Genomic DNA, 20,187 nt, shown 5'->3' on the forward strand with positions numbered 1-20,187 from the left:
CCGGCGGTGTGATTTGGCCCGAGGACGGATCGGATTTGAGTGGCTGTTGTGCATTCTGGAGCCACGGAGCAAACCGGGGCGCTCCCAACATCATCAACATTTACCTTATTCATGTATGGTTGAGAGATCAAATCTGCGCCGTATCATTGCGCGTGATTATTGCCTTGATCGCCAACTGGCGTACTCATATCCACCTTTTTCTCGAGATATCTGCCATTTCACTCGGTTTCCGGGCCCCAAAAAGGAAAAAACGAAGGGGGATCTGTACACTTCATTGACAAATTCGGTTGGACGTGAATTGTAATCGTTTTCTACTCGACCCTAAATCCTATCATACACTAATCAAAGAAAGCCCACGATACTCGGCACGTCCAGTCTAGTGTAACCAAATGTGTGTAAAATAATACAGATTGCTCTACTTAATCATAATCGAAGAACATGGATCCCTGCCCGCTTTTGTCATGTCGTCTCAAGAGGAAATTTACAGCTTAGCTCCAACGAGCTTGGCGTATGCCTCAGTGCTGAAACTCTTGGGGCGCTCAATGGGTGCACCGAGAGCACGGTCGATGATCAGCTGGGGCAGGACACCGAGGGCACGGGAGACGCCGAACAGGACAGTGTAGTAATTGGCCTCGGTCAGGCCGTAGTACTGGAGAAGAACACCAGAGTGCTAAAGATGGATCAGCCTACCGTGATCGCCCGCAATATTGCAACAATCCAGAGAAGGGAGGAACTTACGGCGTCAACGTTGGGGTAAGGGTTCTTGGTCTTGCCATGCTCGGTCAGGACACCAGGAGCAATCTTGTAGACCTGGCTGACCAGCTTGAACATGGGATCATCGGGAAGTTTGCGGAGAGCAAACTCGCGCTGAGAGACGTAGCGAGGATCGGTCTTACGAAGGACGGCGTGGCCATAGCCAGGAACGACCTGGCCGGCGTTCAGGGTGGACCAAAGGTAATCCTTGATGGCCTGGTCGCTGAGGTCGTTGCCAATGCTCTTCTTCATCTTAGTGAGCCAGTTGAGCACTTCCTGGTTGGCCCTGTTGGAGAAAGAATACGATTATTAGTAAAACGATATTTCTCCCAGAGATCGAATTCACACCAGGGGCGCTTACAATCCGTGGAGAGGACCAGCCAATCCGTTGAGACCGGCAGCAAGAGAGAGCATGGGCGAGCTCAGAGCACTGCCAACGAGGTGGGTAGTGTGGGCGCTGACGTTTCCACCCTCGTGATCGGAATGGATGGTCAGGTACAGGCGCATAAGCTCAACAAAGTCATTGTTGTCACCGTAGCCGAGCTGGTTAGCCAAGTTGAAGGAGTAGTCCTTGTCCTTCTGGATAGGAGCGACCTTGCCATCCTTGAAGACATTGCGGTAAATCTTGGACGCAATGGTGGGGAGCTTGGCAATGAGATCCATGGAGTCTTCGTAGGTGTAGTTCCAGTAGTCCTTCTTACTGATACCCTTGGCATAAGCCTTGGCAAAGGCAGACTCGTGCTCTAGAGCGGTAACGGCCAGGGAGAACTGAGCCATGGGGTGGAGAGTGCTGGGGCAGCGGTCGATGAGTTCCTCGATGAACTTGGGAAGGTCGGAGCGAGCAGCCCACTCGGCAGACAAGTCGCGAACCTGCTGCTCGGTGGGGATCTCACCAGTCAGCAGTAACCAGAAGAGACCTGAGTATTCTTAGCACAAGCTTTGTGAGACGTTATTCGGATTATTGTACCTTCAGGTAGGGGCTCCTCGCCGCCGGGTGCCTTGGGAAGAAGCTTCTGGCACTCGGGGATCTGTCAAAAAGTGAGTATGCGCTGATTACGAATAGCATCGCCAACGAGGGCCTACCGTGTAACCTCTGAAACGAATGCCCTCCTCAGAGTCGAGAACAGAGCCCTAGTAAAGAGAGTTAACTGGCGTTCAAATCATCACCAACAGTGAGGGAGAAAAAGGCTCTCTGGACCTACCTCCCAAACGAGGCACTTCACACCACGGGCACCACCGTAGGCCTGGTCAAGAGTAACCTCGCCGATGACCTTGCTGCCATGCTCTCTGTGAACAACCGCTCGCTTGATTAGCACTCGCTGTATGGTGGGTAGCAATTCAAAATATGCTGTGCGCCTACTTTCTGAGCTTCTTAACCTTCTCGATCTCAGCGGGAAGCTTATCGGCGAACGTCTCCTTGAGGGACTAAAGGAAGAAGAGATCAGTAAAGAAAGCTCGAAACATGACAATTGAACCCAAACAAGCGTCACGAACCTTGGCCTTGCCAGTAGAATAGCAACGCAAGCCGTTGAAAGCAGCGGACTGCACGGCAGGCTTAGCCGTGATAGAGGTGGAACGAAGAGCGAAGGTTCCGAGTCTCATTGTGGAAGCCATCTTGTATCAAACAACTTATTGAAGTTGAATGTTTGGTATGGAAAGGAAAAAGAGGGTACACTGGGGATCTTGGTGTAGAAAAGGAGAGGTCAAAAGGAGGGAGGTGTCCAAAAGTTGAGGGAGAAGCTCTTTTGCGGCCCTTTTTTCCATCTGACCGTATCGGTACAGCCGGTACACGATTGTGACCGCAATGACCGGCAAGAAAGCGAGGCAATGATGGCAACACCGTGTACTCCGTACATTACGGTAACCCCCAACCCAAGGATAGACGCAGCCGGACTCCCGAGTGCCAATCCACATTTTTGTCCTTTCGGCGAGCTTCCTTGCGATGACGGATATTACCGTATTTGCGCCAACCAACGTTGCTGTTGGTTTTCCCTCTGAAACTCCACCCGCCAAATTCCGTCGCACGGGAAAAAGAGAAACGGGAGCACGGAGTACCTACTTTAATAACCTAGTGCCCAAAAAAAAAGACCGATTGTAAATGATGAGAAGTATGGCACGCCAGGAATATGCAGCCAATATGGCACACCGTACCTCTCTAGGGAGTACGGAGTACAACTGCGACTATTATATTTACCTAAGACACATTATGGAATTTCATTGTTTGCCCTTCTAGGAGTAGGACACATGCTTTCGTAGGTGGCTCGTTGGCACTGTATAGATAACTCGGAGGCTACCTTATGGTTGGTGACGTCGGCAAGTCGCCATCAAAGCTGTAGCCCGTGAACCGAGCCTTGCGACTGGCTCAAAGGAGTAAACTGATATAGAAGAAGGGAACATGAGGTTCCTGTAGAGTTCTATCTAAAAAATTAACGATAACAAATCTAATTGAGACTACGGGCACTTTGTTTCCTTTTAAGTAGGGATGAAAAAAAATCACTTGAACATGAAGCCAATATAGAGAGGTAGATAGCTATTCCAATCAGTCGTTCATGAGTTTCCTGATTCGACTCACCGAACTGAGCTAGCCTGTTACTTACCTTACAAGAGATGTAATCAAAACGATTGAATCACGTGCGTCATGTGAAGAACTTTAAAAAGAGTGTAGGCCTTAGGCATCCACCAGAGTTTGTCCTCCCAGATTGAGACTAGCTCAAGTCACTGGACTGATTCACCTGACTTGTCCATTTTTCTTTCCTTTCATCAATCCCCCTGTCCCTTCATCATCCTTCCATCTTCTCTCTGTCCCAACAACGTAAATTACATCCGATTTACCTTCACATTCTTCTTCAATCTGCATCCTCTCACTTTAGGTTGTACCCTGTACTTGTACTCGCTCGCGAGTCGCGAAGCCCTGGGCACCTTGCTAGCTGTGTTCCAGCTGTAGGCGGAAGGCTCGTTCGTCGCCATCGTGCTCGTTGAGTCTGTAGTGACACGACTACAAGTGTGAAAAATCCGCTCTAGACAAATTTTGCTCACTCCTGAGAGGAAGCAAGCCATCGCCAATTTAGGCATCACCAAATCTACTGTACTGGATTTTCCAGTAGAAACACCTCGTTTTGGAGCTTTGATATTCTCAGCGTCTTATACATTCTGATTCCAAGCCGGAAGAGTCTGCCCGTCTCACTCCAGGGAATTTTGGTAATTGTATGTCTTTCGTACCGCGCTGAGAATCCTGAACGACCATTATCAGCTATGTCTTCTGCTGTAGCAGAGTTGGAGAATTATCTCCAGTCTATGCTGGCTCTCAAGCCCCCAGGCGTTTCTGGATCTAAGATCAACAGCATCACGTCACTTTGTACAGCCAACGTTCAGGTATGAACAAATCTTGATATGACCACAAACTTGTGTTACCCGAACTACAAGCTAACTCCTGTCTCTTCTTATAGAACGAGTCCGTCCTTATTCAGAAGATTTATACACACTTCAAGAAGGCACCGGGAACACACAAGTTGGGCGTACTCTATGTCGTAGACTCTGTAACTCGACAATGGGTAGAAGCAGCGCGCAAGGCAGGCCAACTATCTGGCAGTGCTGCCCCCGATGGAACATTCGCCGCTGGCGTCAACAGAGTGACCGAATTGCTGCCTGTCTTGATGACCGATATCATAAACAATGCCCCTGAGGATCAAAAGGTACGCTTTAGATGCAATACGCGAATAATTTTGAAGCTGTTACAGGATTTGTGGAAAGCATAGGAGCGATAAGAAACGGTGATCATATCTGTATCCCGTGATGGCTTCCCATGCTCCCAAATCATCGTATCCCTTTCTCGTCGTTTAAAGCGGCAATTTTTCCTTTAGGCTTCTGCTATTCTCGTGTGACGAATAGTTCAACTTACGTATGCCGCTCTCTCAATATATAGGAAAAGATCAAGAAGCTGGTCGATATCTGGGAACGTGGATATACATTCCCTGCATCCATGCTCGCATCATTCAAGGAAAAGTTGAATGCGCCCGCATCTCAGAGTAAGCTATCCCTTCTAATCCCCCCTACGAAGCAGGAGTTAGTCCTGGCGTACGTGGAATCTATCCAATCATTCTAGACTCAGGGTTTCTAGTTGCAACCGCTTTGGTATCATACATCTAATGCCTCTCTTTAGATGTTGAATCTACCACTCCCGAAGGATCACCTGCACCGAATTACATTTCACTGGGAGGTTCGCAGCAGCAGCAGGCGAATGGCGCATCTTCGACGACTCCCGCTCAAGCAGCGCCTGACACTTCCAGTATCTTGAAGGCGTTGGCAGATATGGCCAAGCAGAGCACAACAGCGCCAGCCGTTCCAGCGTCGACTAATCCACTAAATGCATTGAACATGCAGGGTACAGTTTCACAGCCCGTGACCTCGTCCGTAGACCAGGCTTCACAAATTCAAGCTGGACAGGCTGGTGTAAATCCTTATGCCGCTGGCACTATGGCGACGCCGTTCGCGGCTTTGAGTAATCTCGCTCAGAATCCGGCATTAATCCCACCACAAAGCCAGAGTCAGACTCCTCCAAACCCACTCGCTGCCGCGGCCAATCCCCTGGCCGCGCTACTGCCACAGGCGACCGCAGCCGCAGCTCAGCCAGCTCCTAGTATAGCGCCGGACGCCCTGCAGCAGCAGCTGCAGCTCTTGCAGCTTTTAGCCGCACAGGGAATTCCGCAGGATCAGTGGGGCACCGCCCTGCAGATTCTCAGCTTGTCTAATGCTACAAACATGGCCAATGTGAATTCTGGGCAGCCAGTTGGCTTCAACTTACCCAGTCAAACAGCCGCTGCCTGGGGTAGCCGTCCAGATTCACAGTCACGTGATTTTGATCGAGGGGACCGTGAAAGAGACCGCGACTACATGCGCTCTCCTCCAGACCAGTATCGTCGCCGATCTCGATCGCCTGGATGGGACCGACGTCGTGATGTGTCACCTCCTCGTCGCCGTGATAGCCCTGTTTATGGAGAGTATCATGGTGATTCTCCCGGTCGTCGGGGTGACATGCGTGGTCGGCGAGGCAATGATTATCGTCAGCGCAGCCCGCCCGGGCGTAGACGGCGTTCTCCTAGTCCCCCTCGAAAGGACCCGACGCTGCCTCCTCCAGGCCCTAAATTCATCGAGTGGGATTATTCTATCGGACAAGGAAACATCAAAGGTTCGTAGCACGAAAATTTCTGGATCAGAGTGTGCTGCATCGGGAGCTTCAGCTAACATCTGTTCGTATAGTTCTGAGCAGAACTCTTTTTGTTGGTGGTGTCACGTAAGTTTACGATTTTTCCAAAAAAGAGGGTTATATACTGACAAATGTTGCAGATCTTCGGAGGCACATCTGCGATCCTTGTTCAGCAAATTTGGTATTGTCCAAACTTGCATCGTGAACGTCGACAAACGTCACGCGTTTATCAAAATGATTAGTCGTCAGGACGCCATCAGTGCCCGGGAGGGAATGGAATCTTATAAGTCCGGTGACATGCAACTTAGAGTAAGTTTCTGTTAGCAAGTTCGTTGTGTTTAGGAAGTGCTCTGACAGAATTAGACTCGATGGGGTGTCGGATTCGGTCCACGAGACTGTAGTGACTATCAGACAGGCATCAGTGTCATTCCAATCGAGCGACTCACGGAAGCAGATCGTAAGTGGATGCTTACCGCTGAATATGGTGGAACAGGAGGGCGACCCATTGAGTCTGGCATGGTGGTTGAGGAACCTGACATTGAAATCGGGGCTGGCGTTTCTTCAAAGGGTAAGCGGATTTCTTTCTGGTTCCTCGTATTAACGTAGTGAAGCCAAGGCTAATTATTTGCCCTATAGCCATTAGTAGACGGATTGCCACAGACACGGGAGGGAAACGTGGACCGGTGTCGTCCCGCACGCAACAAGATCGATTCCGACGCCCAGAGCGTGACGTGCAACCGGCTGGGATGGGTCCTGGCGGCCCTGGTCCTCATGAGGGTCGTGACCCCTCGGCGGTCAATAACGTCGGCGTACCCCCTGCAGTGCCTGGGTTCGGATTTTCGTTTCCCGGGATGCACATGTTTCCTCCTGGCTTCATGATGGGAGGGGCACAAGCTGGATCTTCCGGCGGATCAACCCAACCACCACCACCTGGCCAGGGAAGTTAAGCCTTCAAGCCGATTCTCTTTAACACAACAGATCATATCGCGTGGACAACATTGCCTTAGCTTCACCGTGTACACAGTCTTGTCTTCATCTGGCGACTCAACCACGTTTCGTCTTCCGTTTCTCTTTTTACGTTTCATGTACCATTTCTCTCAAACAGGGATCCGGGAGTTTTGAGTTCTCAGGTCAGTTCTAAATATGGATTTTGCTTTACTTCATAAAGGGTCTAGCCTAGGATGGCACATTGGCGGGAGACAAGTTGCCTTTATGTTCCAGTCACACTTGCAGTGAGACCATATCAACATATGAGAAGTGAGAGTTGGTTGCATGAAGCTGGATACTGTCATTGTATCATGGCTATTCTACCTTCCGCCGATCATATCGACCTTCCACTGCTGGTGTTGATATGCATTTAGCTCAAGTTGTTGAGACTCCTGAGGTGGCTCTTTGCGGTGTTGTACCGTTACCTGTTCTTCCTGCGTTCACACCAAAGAGAATCAGCTCGAGCAGTTACTATTTGCTCTGTATTTCTCTGTTCAGCTCATTGTTTTGCTGTCTTTTCTTCTCTTTTCGTCGTATGATGGGCTCCTTTTTTCTAGCTCGACTCCGCTACAGTTGAGTACCCAATTCAATAGTAATCTCTGATACCGAGGACAACTTTTATGTACTTCTGTAAGCTTCCTCATGCGATTTTGTCGTCCAGCAATGGACCAATTCTGCCACATGCCGACAGCACGGCTGACAATTTCCTCCCGGGGGGGGGGATTACCATTTTATACTGTAGAGTAGCAAGTAGAGTAGCAAGATGCTTCATAAAACACCGCTCTTCATCAATCCTCTTCGCGGCCACACTGCGCTTACATCGACGAAGAAAGTCTACATTGGCCTCATCTTGCAAAGCAATGAATTTCAAAATGCCTATCCTGCTTGGTATCATATGTTCATCGCACATCGTCTTCTACCTTTTGGCGTTCTCCATTTTTTAATAGACGTGAGGTTACACTCTACTGCGTGAGTGCAGCACTGGAGGCCTTGAAGGATTGCTCAAAATCGGCAATGATATCGTCAATATGTTCGGTACCCACCGAAATGCGGATAGCGTCTTCAGTGACGCCCGAGTCCAGCCGCTCTTGCTCCGTGAGCTGTTCGTGGGTGGTAGACCAAGGGTGGATGGCCAGAGTCTTCGAATCCCCAACACTTTTGCAAAAGGATTAGCACGCGTTCGGACAGCAAGCTAGCAAAGTCCTGGGGGCCAGAAATACTCACTTTGCCAGGTTGGAGATCAGCTTGAAGTTGTCAACTACTTGACTACCGGCAGCTGCGCCTCCCTTGACTCCAAATGACAGTACGCCACCGAAGCCGCGCTTCAGATAACGCTTGGCGATTTCATGGCTGGGGTGAGATTCGAGACCGGGATACGAGACCCAGCTCACGTGCTCGTTCTTGTGCAGCCAGGTAGCCAGGGCAAGGGCATTGCTTGCATGTCGTTCAGCGCGCAGACTCAGAGTCTCCAGACCAAGCAGAAGCTGCTGAGCGGCAAATGGGTTCAGTGCCGATCCCAGATCACGAAGGATCTCAACCCGGACACGGATAGCGAAAGTGATAGGTCCAAATGTTTCCCAGAACTTCAACCCGTGGTAGCCCTCGGACGGTTCGATGAATTGAGGGAATCTGTCAGCGTGCTTACCCCAATCAAATTTACCGCTGTCGACAACAACACCGCCAATGGTGGTTCCATGACCACCAATCCACTTGGTTGCGCTGTGCACGACGATGTCAGCACCGTGCTCGATGGGGCGGAAGAAGTAGCCGCCAGCGCCGAAAGTGTTGTCAACCTAGAATAAGGGCGAGCGCGATCAGAGATAGTCTTCCCGCATTTCGAGGAAACCAAACTCACCACGAGAGGAACGCCCTTATCGTGAGCGACCTTAGCGATGGCCTCAAAATCGGGTACATTGTACCGGGGATTGCCAATAGTTTCGACATAGACAGCCTTGGTGCGGTCATCAATGGCGGCGGAGATGTCCTCTGGCTTTTCTCCCTGGACAAACTTGGTTGTGATGCCCAGACGAGGAAGAAAGACCTTCAATTGGTTATAGGTCCCTCCGTACAAGTTGGTCGTAGCTACGATGTTGTCGCCAGCGTGCGCAAGCGCGGCGATGGCCATAAACTGTGCAGCCTGGCCGGAAGAGGCTGCAACGGCTGCCACACCCCCTTCGAGGGCGGCGATGCGCTTCTCAAAAACATCAACAGTAGGCTGAAGCAAAATGACGGTTGTGAGCAACTCGACCCAACTCGGCTGCGGAGAATTACTCACGTTCATTATACGGCTGTAGATGTTTCCGAACTCCTTGAGGCCAAAGAGTCTAGCCCCGTGGGCAGAATCATTGAATGTGTATGACTACACCTCGAGATCAGTGGGGGAATGAACTAAGAGAGTAGAAGGGATGAGACCAACGGTAGTAGCATAGATTGGCACTGCCCGTGAGTTGGTAGTAGAGTCCGGTTCATGACTTGGTGACTTGTCAGTATTGCCATTGAGATAATGAGCGGTCCAGATTTCTATGTTTATTTTACCCAGCATGGAGTTGGAGCGTTTCAAAATGAGGTGTTTGCGACATGGCGTATGTCCAAGGATTGGGGTTCTGCAACTGGAATTGGACGCCCTTCTCGCACAATATATAATGCAATTGAGAATCGACAGGTAGAGATGAGGGTGAAGAGGGAGGGGCCAACACTGCAGATTGAAGGGGATTGAAGAAGAAAACGCGAAAAAGGGGAGTATTTAAAGCGGGGGAGGAACATTCAGAAGAGTATATAGAAGTAAGTTGGCATATATAGATATGGTTGTGCACTGGGGTAGCGCCGATGGCGTGATTGAGGGACTGAACACTGGAGCTGAGAGAGGGAAAATGCATTACGAGAAAGCATCAATAACAAGAACTGATCATTCAGAAAAAGAGTGGAATACAAAGACCTTATAATTGCTTTTCAAAGGAGTGTGATGATTTTGATCCAGAGATGTACATGTACAGCTGTGGCAGAATTGGTTGAACATGGGACAACTGAGGAAGGTATGTACCTTAACTACTCCGTACGTGCAAAGGTACTAGAAATCAACGTCTTCATACAAGTGGCCAGATATTTCCTGGATATAGCAATCATTATGGTAATTGCTTCTTGTTACAGAAATTAAAGGCTCAGACCTGATAATGGTCAATATTTCCAAGGAAAAATTAAGTGAGGTAAGGAAGGAAAAGAAAGCAAAAGTGTACAGCTCCGATGGTTGAGGATACTGGATGTTTTGGACGGTATGGTTGATACGAGAGACTGTAAGAGGGGCCAGATGATTCATCATATTTCTGGCACTGATAAGATTGAATTGTAGTCAGTACATATACTCTTGTCCAAAGTATACAAAGCACGTATCGAAAATGAATTAGAATCCCTAGCACTTATTCTCAATCTCGAGGTAATGAATAGATGGAACGTACGAGTAACATTCTCCAGCCCTGAGTCTGGGGAAGCTGATGATTGACGAATTCACATTGATGAGTTAAAGCATCTCCAGGCACAAGGGGTCGACCGTGGGTCTCAGACAGGGAGCAATCCCATGGCATCTTCGACGTCAACCACATGCGTTCCATCATGTGAGACGGTGGGAGTCAATTATGGTTCACTCAAGTCTGCTCGTGGCGCTCCTAGACTCCTAAAGAGGGACATAGAAATCTTGAATTTATTCTCCTCATTATACATTCTTCTTGTTGATGGTTGCTTTGCCGAGGCGCATGTCGTCATAGGGCAGAAAGTTGCTTAGCCTTGTGCCATCTAGAKAGGTATGCCCACTGCTGTCATCGATCACAGGCCCCCAACAACACAGACGTCCAATGAGCAGTCCTACCACTCTGAAGAATAAAGGGTAAGACAGAAATGACTTCAGGTTATAGTACACAACAGAAAGTCTAGGGATCGACGCCAATCATAATGCTGGCGCCATGCTACAAAAACAAAAAACTAGGCGGAAGCATTAGAAGAAGCGGCAATTGACTGTGACGTTTGTGGTCATCAGGCATGTATTTAAAGCGAAGAGACTACACCAGCGGTCAAGAACCTTTTGTGTTGTCCTCCCTGATGTATCAGTACCTTATGGGTTTGGAGTTCTATTTCTATCAGAGTCTGTGATCGTTGTTCCTCTAACGAACGTGAACAAGATTATAATATCTTCCCCAATAAAGGTTTGTCTCATACCCGCCTCTCCAGTCCGCCCCCTGTCACAGGAGGAAGTTTGAGGCCAACAGTGGTCTTTTTATGGGACGGGATTATGGCGATGATCTTGGCTGAAAAGAGTCTACAAGGCACGGCCATGACTTTCCCCAGCGCCCTTTAAGTACGGGCGAATGTCCAGTCCGCTCCAATCTCTTCCTCCATTTTCACATGCCCGAGATTCGGTTTTGAAGAGATCGGCTGATTGATTATATAGGTCAGAAGAAGCAGAGCCTTTCTTCTCACGCTTGTCGCATCTGGATGCAATAATTTACTCACACCATTTACACATCCAGCAGTGATCATTTTTCATTATGGCTTTGAACTTTCCTTGGATTTATCCTGTCCGCGTAGCCCAGGTAGCGTTCGCGATCATCGTTCTCGGATTGACAGCATATGGTAGGCCTACGCTCGTCCTGTTGTGCTGATGGAAGACTTGACTAACACCCTAACAGCTCTGAGTGTAGTCAGCTGGAGTGACACCGTCAATTTCATGCTTTTCAATGGCATCTGGACTGCCTTTGTTGCAACGCCCTATCTTGCGCTGGCCCCGGTTTTCTTTCCCCAACTGGCGCATCGTTTTGTCATCCCAGCTGTTGAAATTGTGACCATGATTTTCTGGTTTGCAGGGTTTATTGCGCTTGGTGTTTTGCTTCCATCTCCGGATTACTGCCACTGGGGTCAATGCAGGGCATTGCAAGCTGCAACCGTGTTTGGGTCGTTCGAATGGTAAGTCATACCCATTCCAATCTAGAGCTTCATTCGTTACGTGTGGATGAATTCGTACATATCAAGGGCTGACATTGCGGGAAAAGGGCATTGTTCCTCGCTACGAGCATTGTAGCTATACTCGGTGCTCTGCGATCTGGCGGTCACAGCACCAACAGTACGAAGCCTGCCCCGCAAACTACCACTCACATCGGAGTCTAAATGGGGTTGATAGCAACCATAATTCCGTGAGAATGAGTGCCTGTCCTCGCATATATGTTCACATACATACTCGCGATGAGTCTCAAAAGAAAAGCGAGGGCCTTGTTCCTACAGCATGACGTCATACACGCCAGCTTCGATCGATGCTTGCTGTTTCTCGTCACCCAGATACAAGGGCATAGAGGGACTTCACTGACGGCCTGAATGATGGCCGTTGATTCTCTCGGGCTGACTTTCCGCATTCGCAATTGACGCTTTCTGGAGACCATGACTTCATCTATCATGATTACGCCTTTGTACCTTATAAATGATACCTACTTCGCTTCTCTGCACGCTGTGATGTTGATACCTCGTCAGTTCTTCATACCATGTATCTGATCTCTCTTTGTACACTGATCCACAAGTTTGCTGAGATTTCATTGATAACGCTTGAAAAGACATTTGTATTCTGAGAATTTGTTAAGAAAGCAAAGACTTTATCAGAACTTGAGGACTGTTATAATAGTGAGGTTGCCTGTTTCTCCCAGTTGACGGTAAACATTAAGGGGCACCCACTGTAATTTTCAAAGTTTAGAGAATTTCCGGATAATGTCAGTTGTGGCCGATGATCTGAGTCCTATCTTCACTCTACTTCTAATGAAATATGAAGCATGATTCTGCGTTGTAGAAGACAAGAAGATGGGACAGGCAGTTGCCTCAATGTATCACTTGAAAGGAAACATTCTAGGAGCTTTAGCCACTCCTCAGTTTGCCCGCTCCGAGAAAGCCCGTCTCAAGCTTTGGTTTGGGATAGAGTTTAGATCCCAATTATCCCAGGCTTCCCCAACACCCTCTAAAATTATTTTGCTAGAGGTCCTAAGGATTTAATCTAGGCTTCTGCTGAGTGCTTGATTGTTTGACAGTTCCTTAGAACCAGGGGGCCAGCAATCCGAGCCTCGGAGACTGCCGACATGAGCCAAGATGCTTCTATGCACCAACCCCGTATACGAGGTACGTGGGGTCGCAAACTTACGATGAAGCTGGAAAACCCCGAAGAGGAAAGTTTAACAACAGCCAAGGGAATTTCTGTCAGTATGTGTAGTTGCACTTTTCTATCATCTAGATAATATCTAGACTAGTGGTTAGGAAGTTCTCGCTCTCGGCAAGTCTTCCCCAATTTCCAATTTCCAATTTCCGATTTCCGACTTCCAAGTAGCCAAGCTTCGTCAACTTTCCGCCACCGCACTTAAATCATTTAGCGTCGAGTCATCTTACGAGAAAAAAATTTCTTTCTTTCTCCGCCCATCAGCCAGCACTCCCAACAGCGCTCCACATCCCTGGATGGCGACTTTAGAATACTGAATATCTGGATAGATATTAGAAAGCCCCGAGCAAATGATCGATGTTGGGAAATACATTTGCCATCCTGAGGGCCGTGCTTTCTACCATTCATGGATTCAAGTCTTATCATAGTGGGACGGAGACGGAGGAATAGCACGCATCTCCAAAAGTATGAAGTGGTAGGACAAGGTTTTTCACTTCACTTAGAGATAGTAGTCCAGTGATGAAATAATAATGATAACCATTATCTATTCTCAGTACTAATCTTCCTCCCAGTCACCAATTACCGTTACATTGGCCTCCCGCTCGCGGATAGAATGACTCCATAATCTCCATTATTAAAGCCCACTCCAGCCAGTTTCTGTCTACTACTCTTCTCTTTACATAACATCTTCCTGTACATTGTACATACTGATTTATCTGTCTCGTTCGTCATTGGCTGTGTCTTTACCTCATTGCAGGTGTCAGTCTTTTTCTTTTCTGTCTTTGAAGAGCTGATGCATTTGCAATAAAAGCATAGCGCAGAGTCTTTTCATTGTCCATTCTTTGAACCTCCTCTTGAGTCAATTCAGTCAGCAGCGCAGAATACGAGGAGACAAAAAGGCCTCCTTGGTTTGCTCCGTTAATCGGCGGTACTTATCTATCGAGTGGACTCGACTCGCTCAACCTCGAGTGGAGTCTCTGTTGAACGGCGCGCTTCCCTCTTCCACCCCGATTTTTTTCTCCTCTTCTTTTCCTTTCTTTTTAGTACCTTGGATCCCCACCAGCACTCTAGTGCGCTTCTGCACTCCAATCCGTCCTGTTTCAATCTTCAGCGCTGAATGCTGGACAGATGGCCTTCAATGAGCTTGAGGTCACCGCTGCGCCAAAGGTCGCAGAGGGCAAGGGCAAAATGTTAAACGATGAGTCTGTCCAGGTCTACGACAACAGTCCTCCCCCTAACTCGAGCGATCTGGACTGTGAGAAGCATGGAGCTAGCCGTCAATCGAATCCACTGCCCGATCTCAAGCGGAAGTTGAAGAGCAGGCATCTACAGATGATTGCCATTGGTGAGTCATGCTTCAATTTGAACGTCGAACTCTGAAGTATTATGCACTGTGCTAACCCATTCTGGTAGGTGGTACTATTGGCACAGGTCTTTTCATCAGTAGCGGTACCGCTATCGCACATGCAGGCCCCGTGGGTGCCCTCATTGCCTATATGTTCGTTGGCTCCATCGTCTACTCGGTCATGACCTCCTTGGGAGAGGTCGCGACATATATTCCTATCCCAGGAGCGTTCACGTCCTATGCCGCGCGATTGATCGACCCGAGTCTGGGCTTCGCCATGGGCTGGATTTATTGGTTTTCCTGGGCCATGACCTTTGCTCTTGAGCTGACCGCAACGGGCCTGATTATCCAATTCTGGAAATCTGACATCCAGATCGCCATCTTCATTGCTGTGTTCTGGGTGATAATCACTCTTTTCAACTTCTTGCCCGTCAGTTTTTATGGCGAGTTGGAATTCTGGTTCTCAAGCATCAAAGTTATCACTGTCGTGGGCTTCATGATCTTCGCTATTTGCATTGACGCAGGGGCTGGTGACCGTGGCTATCTTGGTTTCCGGTACTGGGTGGACCCTGGGCCCTTTTCCCCCTACGAAGGCGTTCACCCCGATTCTACCGCGAAATTTGTCGGCTTCTGGGCTGTCCTGATTCAGGCTGGATTTTCATACCAGGGGACTGAACTTGTTGGCATTGCTGCTGGTGAAACAGAAAACCCCCGCAAGACTGTTCCTTCGGCCATCCGCAAGACATTCTTTCGGATCCTGTTCTTCTTTGTCCTAACCATCTTCTTCATCGGTCTACTGGTACCTTACACCAATGAGAACCTTCTCACGGGTGGAAATGACGCCAATTCCTCACCCTTTGTCATTGCTGCTACGCTAGCCGGTGTGAAGGTTCTCCCGCATATTATCAACGCGGTCCTGCTGACTGTGGTTCTTTCCGCTGCGAACTCAAATGTCTATAGCGGCAGCCGTATCTTGATTGGTCTGGCACAGGAAGGGTTCGCGCCACGTTGGTTCAAGAGGACTAGCAAGAAAGGTGTTCCCTACTACAGTGTTGCATTTACCGCGGCTTTTGGCCTGCTTGGATTCATGAATGTTTCCAACACTGGTAGCACTGTATTCAACTGGTTACTGAATATCACCGGTGTGGCAGGCTTCATTACATGGGCATCATTAAATGCTTGTCATATTGCGTTCATGCGGGCTTTAAAGGCTCGCAACATTTCTCGTGACCTTCTTCCGTACAAGGCTTTGTGGCAGCCATGGTATGCCTACTATGGCTTGTTCTTCAACATTCTGATTATCCTCACACAAGGATTCACTGCCTGGATTCCGACATTCAGTGTGACCAATTTTTTCATCGCCTACCTCAGTTTGATCCTTTTCGTTGTGCTCTATTTGGGCCATAAGATCATCTTCCGAACAGCGTTTGTGCGTCCAATCGTAGCAGATATCGATACTGGCCGCCTCGCTTTGGAAAACGAGATGTGGGAGACGGTCACGCCCACCAAGTGGTATAAGAAGCTGGGCAGCGCGATCCTGGGATAGAAACATGGCGCGACTTTTCGGCCGGTTCAACTGTGCCACATGTGTCGGCCGTTCAAAGGAGAAGTAACTAATGTACAAAACATGAAATTTTGACTGTTACAACATCTACGTTCGTCGGTATGGTGGTTCAGCTATGCGATTATTTGTGGACTGGTGACAGGAGAAAGGATGAATCGCCTGTGGAATAGGGAACGATACCCCTGTGTCTATCTCGGTTTTGTTTTGTAAATAGCATGTAGATATGTTCTCTCTTAGGGTTCAGCATTTGGCATGGAGTTGGGTGACTTGTCTTATCATGGTTTTGATCTGATTCTGCTGTTATTGAATAAATAGTTCATGTGCCATCAGATCCAGAAATCTCAAGGTTAATCTCATATTTAGCTGTAATTATGCCCCAAACATATTATGTTTGATTCAGTCCTGATATTTATTAGCTCAACAATAGTTAATAATACCTGATCATCCTTAGGTGGACAACAATGCTGCATGACTGCACTGCACTGTCACATGGAACTCTTTCCACGTGCTATATACCGCGACTAGCTTTCTCCAATGATCATCCCTTGCAGCTGACACTGTAGGCGCCTTACTACCTACCTTAGTAGGTGATCACTCTGGGTGCCTATCTGCTCTACAAATACAATAGAATAGTACACGTGAAGGTAGTAGGGACTCAGTTCATCTATGCGTACAAGTCGGAATCTCACATCACTCGCTGATCTGAATAAGGAGTACGCAGTACGTCCAGTCAAATCATTGGAATCTCCCCCAGATACCTTATTTACCTAGGCTGTCTGCGACTTTCCTGTGTGGGGGACAATTTCGGACCGACGCCATCTTGCGTTAGGATCTCCGGGATATTGAACGATCTAAACTGGAAATAGAAGAACTTCTCCGCCTTTATTATTTGGGTGATTTGAGTCGTTGAATCTTTGATGTTTAAAGGGATGGAAATGCATCGATAATGATAGTGGAGTTGTTGGGTAGAGGCGGATAGGATCTGATAGGTTCGGTGTATCTCGATTCCTGAGAGAGCGTGAAAGGTAAAACAGCCGAGGTAATTTTCCACGAGGTTGAATGGTCGGCCATTCAGCTGCTCGGCGATGCTCCAGTCCCCAGCCTGGAGTCCTACCTAACTAAGGTAACTACCCCATCCCGAGGGGTGATTTGACGGGCTTTCCCTGTTCTAGGAAGTCAGGGATCCCCGGTTGCTTTTTCGCTCCAGATATTTATTTCTCTATCTATCGGACAGGCAGGAGAAAGGAAGAACAAGACCAGTCGGGCATGAGGATGTCGTTTTGAATTCATAAGGAGTCCAGCCAAGCTTCCCTCCCTCCCCTTTTCACACTTTCTTGACTCCATACTGTCCGTCCTTGCCCGATCACTTCGCTTTCTCTTTCAACATTGTATAGATTGCTCATTTTCTATTTCTGGACGAACTAAGCCCTCCTTTTTTCTTGTAAATTTCCTCTTTTACAGTCGTTGTCGAGACTTCCCACTTGTGCTATTGAACGCCGTAGGCTTTCCCCTGCCTCCCTTAGCCTTGGGACGACTTCACGTCTTCTGGATGCTCTTGTACTCATTAACTCGAACAGAGATAGATCCTACATTGTTGCCGCCATGTTTTTCTCCCAGCAACCAACACACCTCACTCGCGCCGAGGAGTTGAGACAAGAGCCTCCCAAGGGCACTCCATATTCGGTTGCCATTCCTGGCACCGAGCAACCCGGACGGAGCAAAGTCTACCGTGCTTGGAATCTCCAGAATGAGCTTTTAAGGACCTTGGACCCCAAGGTATGCGCCGAAGACACACCGAGCTGCTGCGGAATACCATGGAACGTCCTCACGACTAATCTTGATCCTGTCTATCTAGATTCTCACGGCGCATGATGTCTTCGAGTCGACGGCGAATCGAGCCCCAAAAGCCCATTGCCTCGGCTGGCGTCCTTATGACCCAGCCACAAAGACCTATGGCCCTTACCAGTGGCTGGACTATGAGACCGTTCGAAAGCGAAGAGCCGCGTTTGGTGCCGGCTTAGTAGAACTACACAACAAGCATGGCTGCGAACGCTCGGGACCTTACGGGATTGGATTGTGGTGTCAAAATCGGCCAGAATGGCAGATAACAGGTACGGAGTACTCCTTACGCCTTCTCACTCAATATTGTTCCTGGCCTCTGACTGAAGATTGTCATCGCAGATCTGGCATGCATGTCCCAGTCCCTCTACTCGGTCTCGATCTATGATGTCCTCGCCTCGGATGCCACCGAATATATTATCAACCATGCTGAACTGAACTGCGTTGTCACTTCCTTGCCGCATATTCCCACTCTGCTCAAGCTCAAGCCCTCTTTGCCCAATCTTAAGATCATCGTGAGTCTGGACCCTCTGGATGCTGGCGAACCCGCCGGCCACTCAAAGCGTGCGCTCCTGGAATCCACCGCTGCCGGTCTGGATGTCGCTATCTATACCATGGATCAGGTTGAGGAACTGGGCACCGCTTCGAATCGTCCGTCCGTCCCCCCGTCTCCTTCGGACATCGTCACTATCAACTATACCTCCGGCACTACTGGTCCTCCAAAGGGTGTGGTGTTGACCCATGAGAATGCCGTGGCTGCGGCCGCTGCCGCTCTCATCAATATTCAGCAGGCCCCAGGTGACACGAGTTTGTCTTATCTCCCGTTGGCCCATATCTACGCCCGTTTGGCGGAGCATACCGCTTTCTGGGCGGGTGCGCGTATCGGCTACTTCCACGGTAACATCGTTGAACTGGTTGACGATATCAAGGCGTTGAAACCTACGGCATTCATGTCTGTCCCGCGTCTTTACAGTCGCTTTGGCAACGTCATTCGTGGTGCCACCGTAGAACAACCCGGCTTCAAGGGTGCTCTGTCAAGACACATTGTTGCGGCCAAAACTGCCAATCTGAAGAATCCCGACCCTAGCAAAGCCACCGTGAAGCATGCTCTATACGACAGAATCTGGGCCAAGAAGGTCGCTGCGGCCATTGGATTGGAACGGTGTAGATTCATGGTTTCTGGCTCGGCGCCCCTGGATCCCTCCTTGCACAACTTCCTGAGAGTTGCCCTTGGAGTCGACTTCATCCAGGGTTACGGTCTGACCGAGACGTACGCCATCGCAAGCTCGCAGTCTGCGAAGGATCTTACCGCCGGTAACTGTGGGCGCCTCGCTCCTTGCACCGAAGCCTGTCTAATGTCCCTACCTGACATGGAATACTCGGTCGATGACAAGCCTTTCCCACGGGGTGAGTTACTTCTGCGCGGTACAAATATCTTCAGGGAGTACTTTAAGAACCCGGAGGAGACGAGCAAAGCAATGACCGAGGATGGTTGGTTCCGCACTGGGGATGTTTGCACAATTGATGAAATGGGTCGCTTTATTATCATCGACCGCAGGAAGAATGTCCTCAAGCTCGCCCAGGGAGAGTACATCTCTCCTGAACGGCTTGAAGGTGTCTACTTGTCCGAGCTTAGTTACTTTGCTCAAGGCTACGTTCATGGCGACAGCGTCCAAACTTTCCTGGTTGGCATTTTCGGTGTTCAGCCCGATGCATTCGCTCCATTTGCTAGCAAAGTTCTCAATCGGGCAATCGACGCTACAGACATTGAGGGACTGAAATCGGTTCTGAGTGATGACAAGGTCCGCAAGGCTGTGCTGAGGGACCTCGAGAAGATCGCCAAGAAGCACAAGCTTGCTGGTTACGAAAGGGTCAAGAACTGTGCTTTGCTCATTGAGCCTTTCTCAGTTGAGAATAACCTGCTGACACCAACGTAAGTAGCCGTCTTCTTTCCGTGCAGTATTGCCATTGCTTTCAGATACTAACACTGGTTTTCTGTCTAGTCTCAAACTGAAGCGTCCTCCTACCGCGAAGAAGTATCGCCAGCTCCTGGACCAGCTTTATGCGCAGGCTCTAGAAGAACAATCTGCTCCCAAGGCTAAGCTGTAGGTGTGGGTTGACTCATCTTCATGTATGGAATTATACCGGCACTTCAAGTTATCTGTGCTCGTGGTGTAGAATAGCCAATCTCTTAAAGCAATGTACATATGTTTGAATTTTGATTGGCCTTGCGGAACAGCAGATAGTGCACATGGCCATATCTTCTGTATCTTGCTTTCAGACCCTGGTAGCCTTCGAATATCATTCTTCGTGCCCGGGTG

The 20,187-nt window shown here is 48.9% G+C and overlaps 6 protein-coding genes across 6 annotated transcripts; 4 read left to right on the plus strand and 2 right to left on the minus strand.

Annotated features, from left to right (window-relative positions):
- Positions 1-481: 481 nt before the first annotated feature.
- On the minus strand, positions 482-2,367 carry cit1 (citrate (Si)-synthase CIT1; the record flags this gene model as incomplete). Its single annotated transcript, XM_043300225.1, has 8 exons — positions 482-670; positions 739-1,039; positions 1,115-1,670; positions 1,721-1,781; positions 1,837-1,884; positions 1,956-2,040; positions 2,114-2,178; positions 2,248-2,367. 8 exons carry the CDS (start codon positions 2,365-2,367, stop codon positions 482-484), a joined length of 1,425 nt encoding a protein of 474 aa, XP_043156160.1.
- Positions 2,368-4,005: 1,638 nt separating this feature from the next.
- On the plus strand, positions 4,006-6,903 carry Asppvi_004271 (Nrd1 complex RNA-binding subunit; the record flags this gene model as incomplete). Its single annotated transcript, XM_043300226.1, has 8 exons — positions 4,006-4,125; positions 4,200-4,445; positions 4,676-4,778; positions 4,913-5,938; positions 6,010-6,043; positions 6,097-6,265; positions 6,320-6,524; positions 6,593-6,903. 8 exons carry the CDS (start codon positions 4,006-4,008, stop codon positions 6,901-6,903), a joined length of 2,214 nt encoding a protein of 737 aa, XP_043156161.1.
- Positions 6,904-7,905: 1,002 nt separating this feature from the next.
- Positions 7,906-9,522, minus strand: Asppvi_004272 (O-acetylhomoserine aminocarboxypropyltransferase/cysteine synthase family protein; the record flags this gene model as incomplete). Its single annotated transcript, XM_043300227.1, has 5 exons — positions 7,906-8,098; positions 8,168-8,736; positions 8,799-9,302; positions 9,360-9,414; positions 9,479-9,522. 5 exons carry the CDS (start codon positions 9,520-9,522, stop codon positions 7,906-7,908), a joined length of 1,365 nt encoding a protein of 454 aa, XP_043156162.1.
- A 1,956-nt stretch (positions 9,523-11,478) lies between these two features.
- Asppvi_004273 (MARVEL domain-containing protein) lies at positions 11,479-12,094 on the plus strand (the record flags this gene model as incomplete). The annotated part of the gene is made up of 3 exons (XM_043300228.1): positions 11,479-11,563; positions 11,620-11,893; positions 11,980-12,094. 3 exons carry the CDS (start codon positions 11,479-11,481, stop codon positions 12,092-12,094), a joined length of 474 nt encoding a protein of 157 aa, XP_043156163.1.
- Positions 12,095-14,246: 2,152 nt separating this feature from the next.
- Asppvi_004274 (putative arginine transporter) lies at positions 14,247-16,009 on the plus strand (the record flags this gene model as incomplete). Its single annotated transcript, XM_043300229.1, has 2 exons — positions 14,247-14,463; positions 14,532-16,009. 2 exons carry the CDS (start codon positions 14,247-14,249, stop codon positions 16,007-16,009), a joined length of 1,695 nt encoding a protein of 564 aa, XP_043156164.1.
- A 1,620-nt stretch (positions 16,010-17,629) lies between these two features.
- On the plus strand, positions 17,630-19,975 carry Asppvi_004275 (putative AMP-binding enzyme; the record flags this gene model as incomplete). The annotated part of the gene is made up of 4 exons (XM_043300230.1): positions 17,630-17,803; positions 17,883-18,138; positions 18,209-19,799; positions 19,870-19,975. 4 exons carry the CDS (start codon positions 17,630-17,632, stop codon positions 19,973-19,975), a joined length of 2,127 nt encoding a protein of 708 aa, XP_043156165.1.
- Positions 19,976-20,187: the final 212 nt, after the last annotated feature.

The sequence above is a fragment of the Aspergillus pseudoviridinutans genome (genome assembly GCF_018340605.1).
Source record: "Aspergillus pseudoviridinutans IFM 55266 DNA, scaffold_3, whole genome shotgun sequence".
Classification (NCBI taxonomy): Eukaryota; Fungi; Ascomycota; class Eurotiomycetes; order Eurotiales; family Aspergillaceae; genus Aspergillus; species Aspergillus pseudoviridinutans.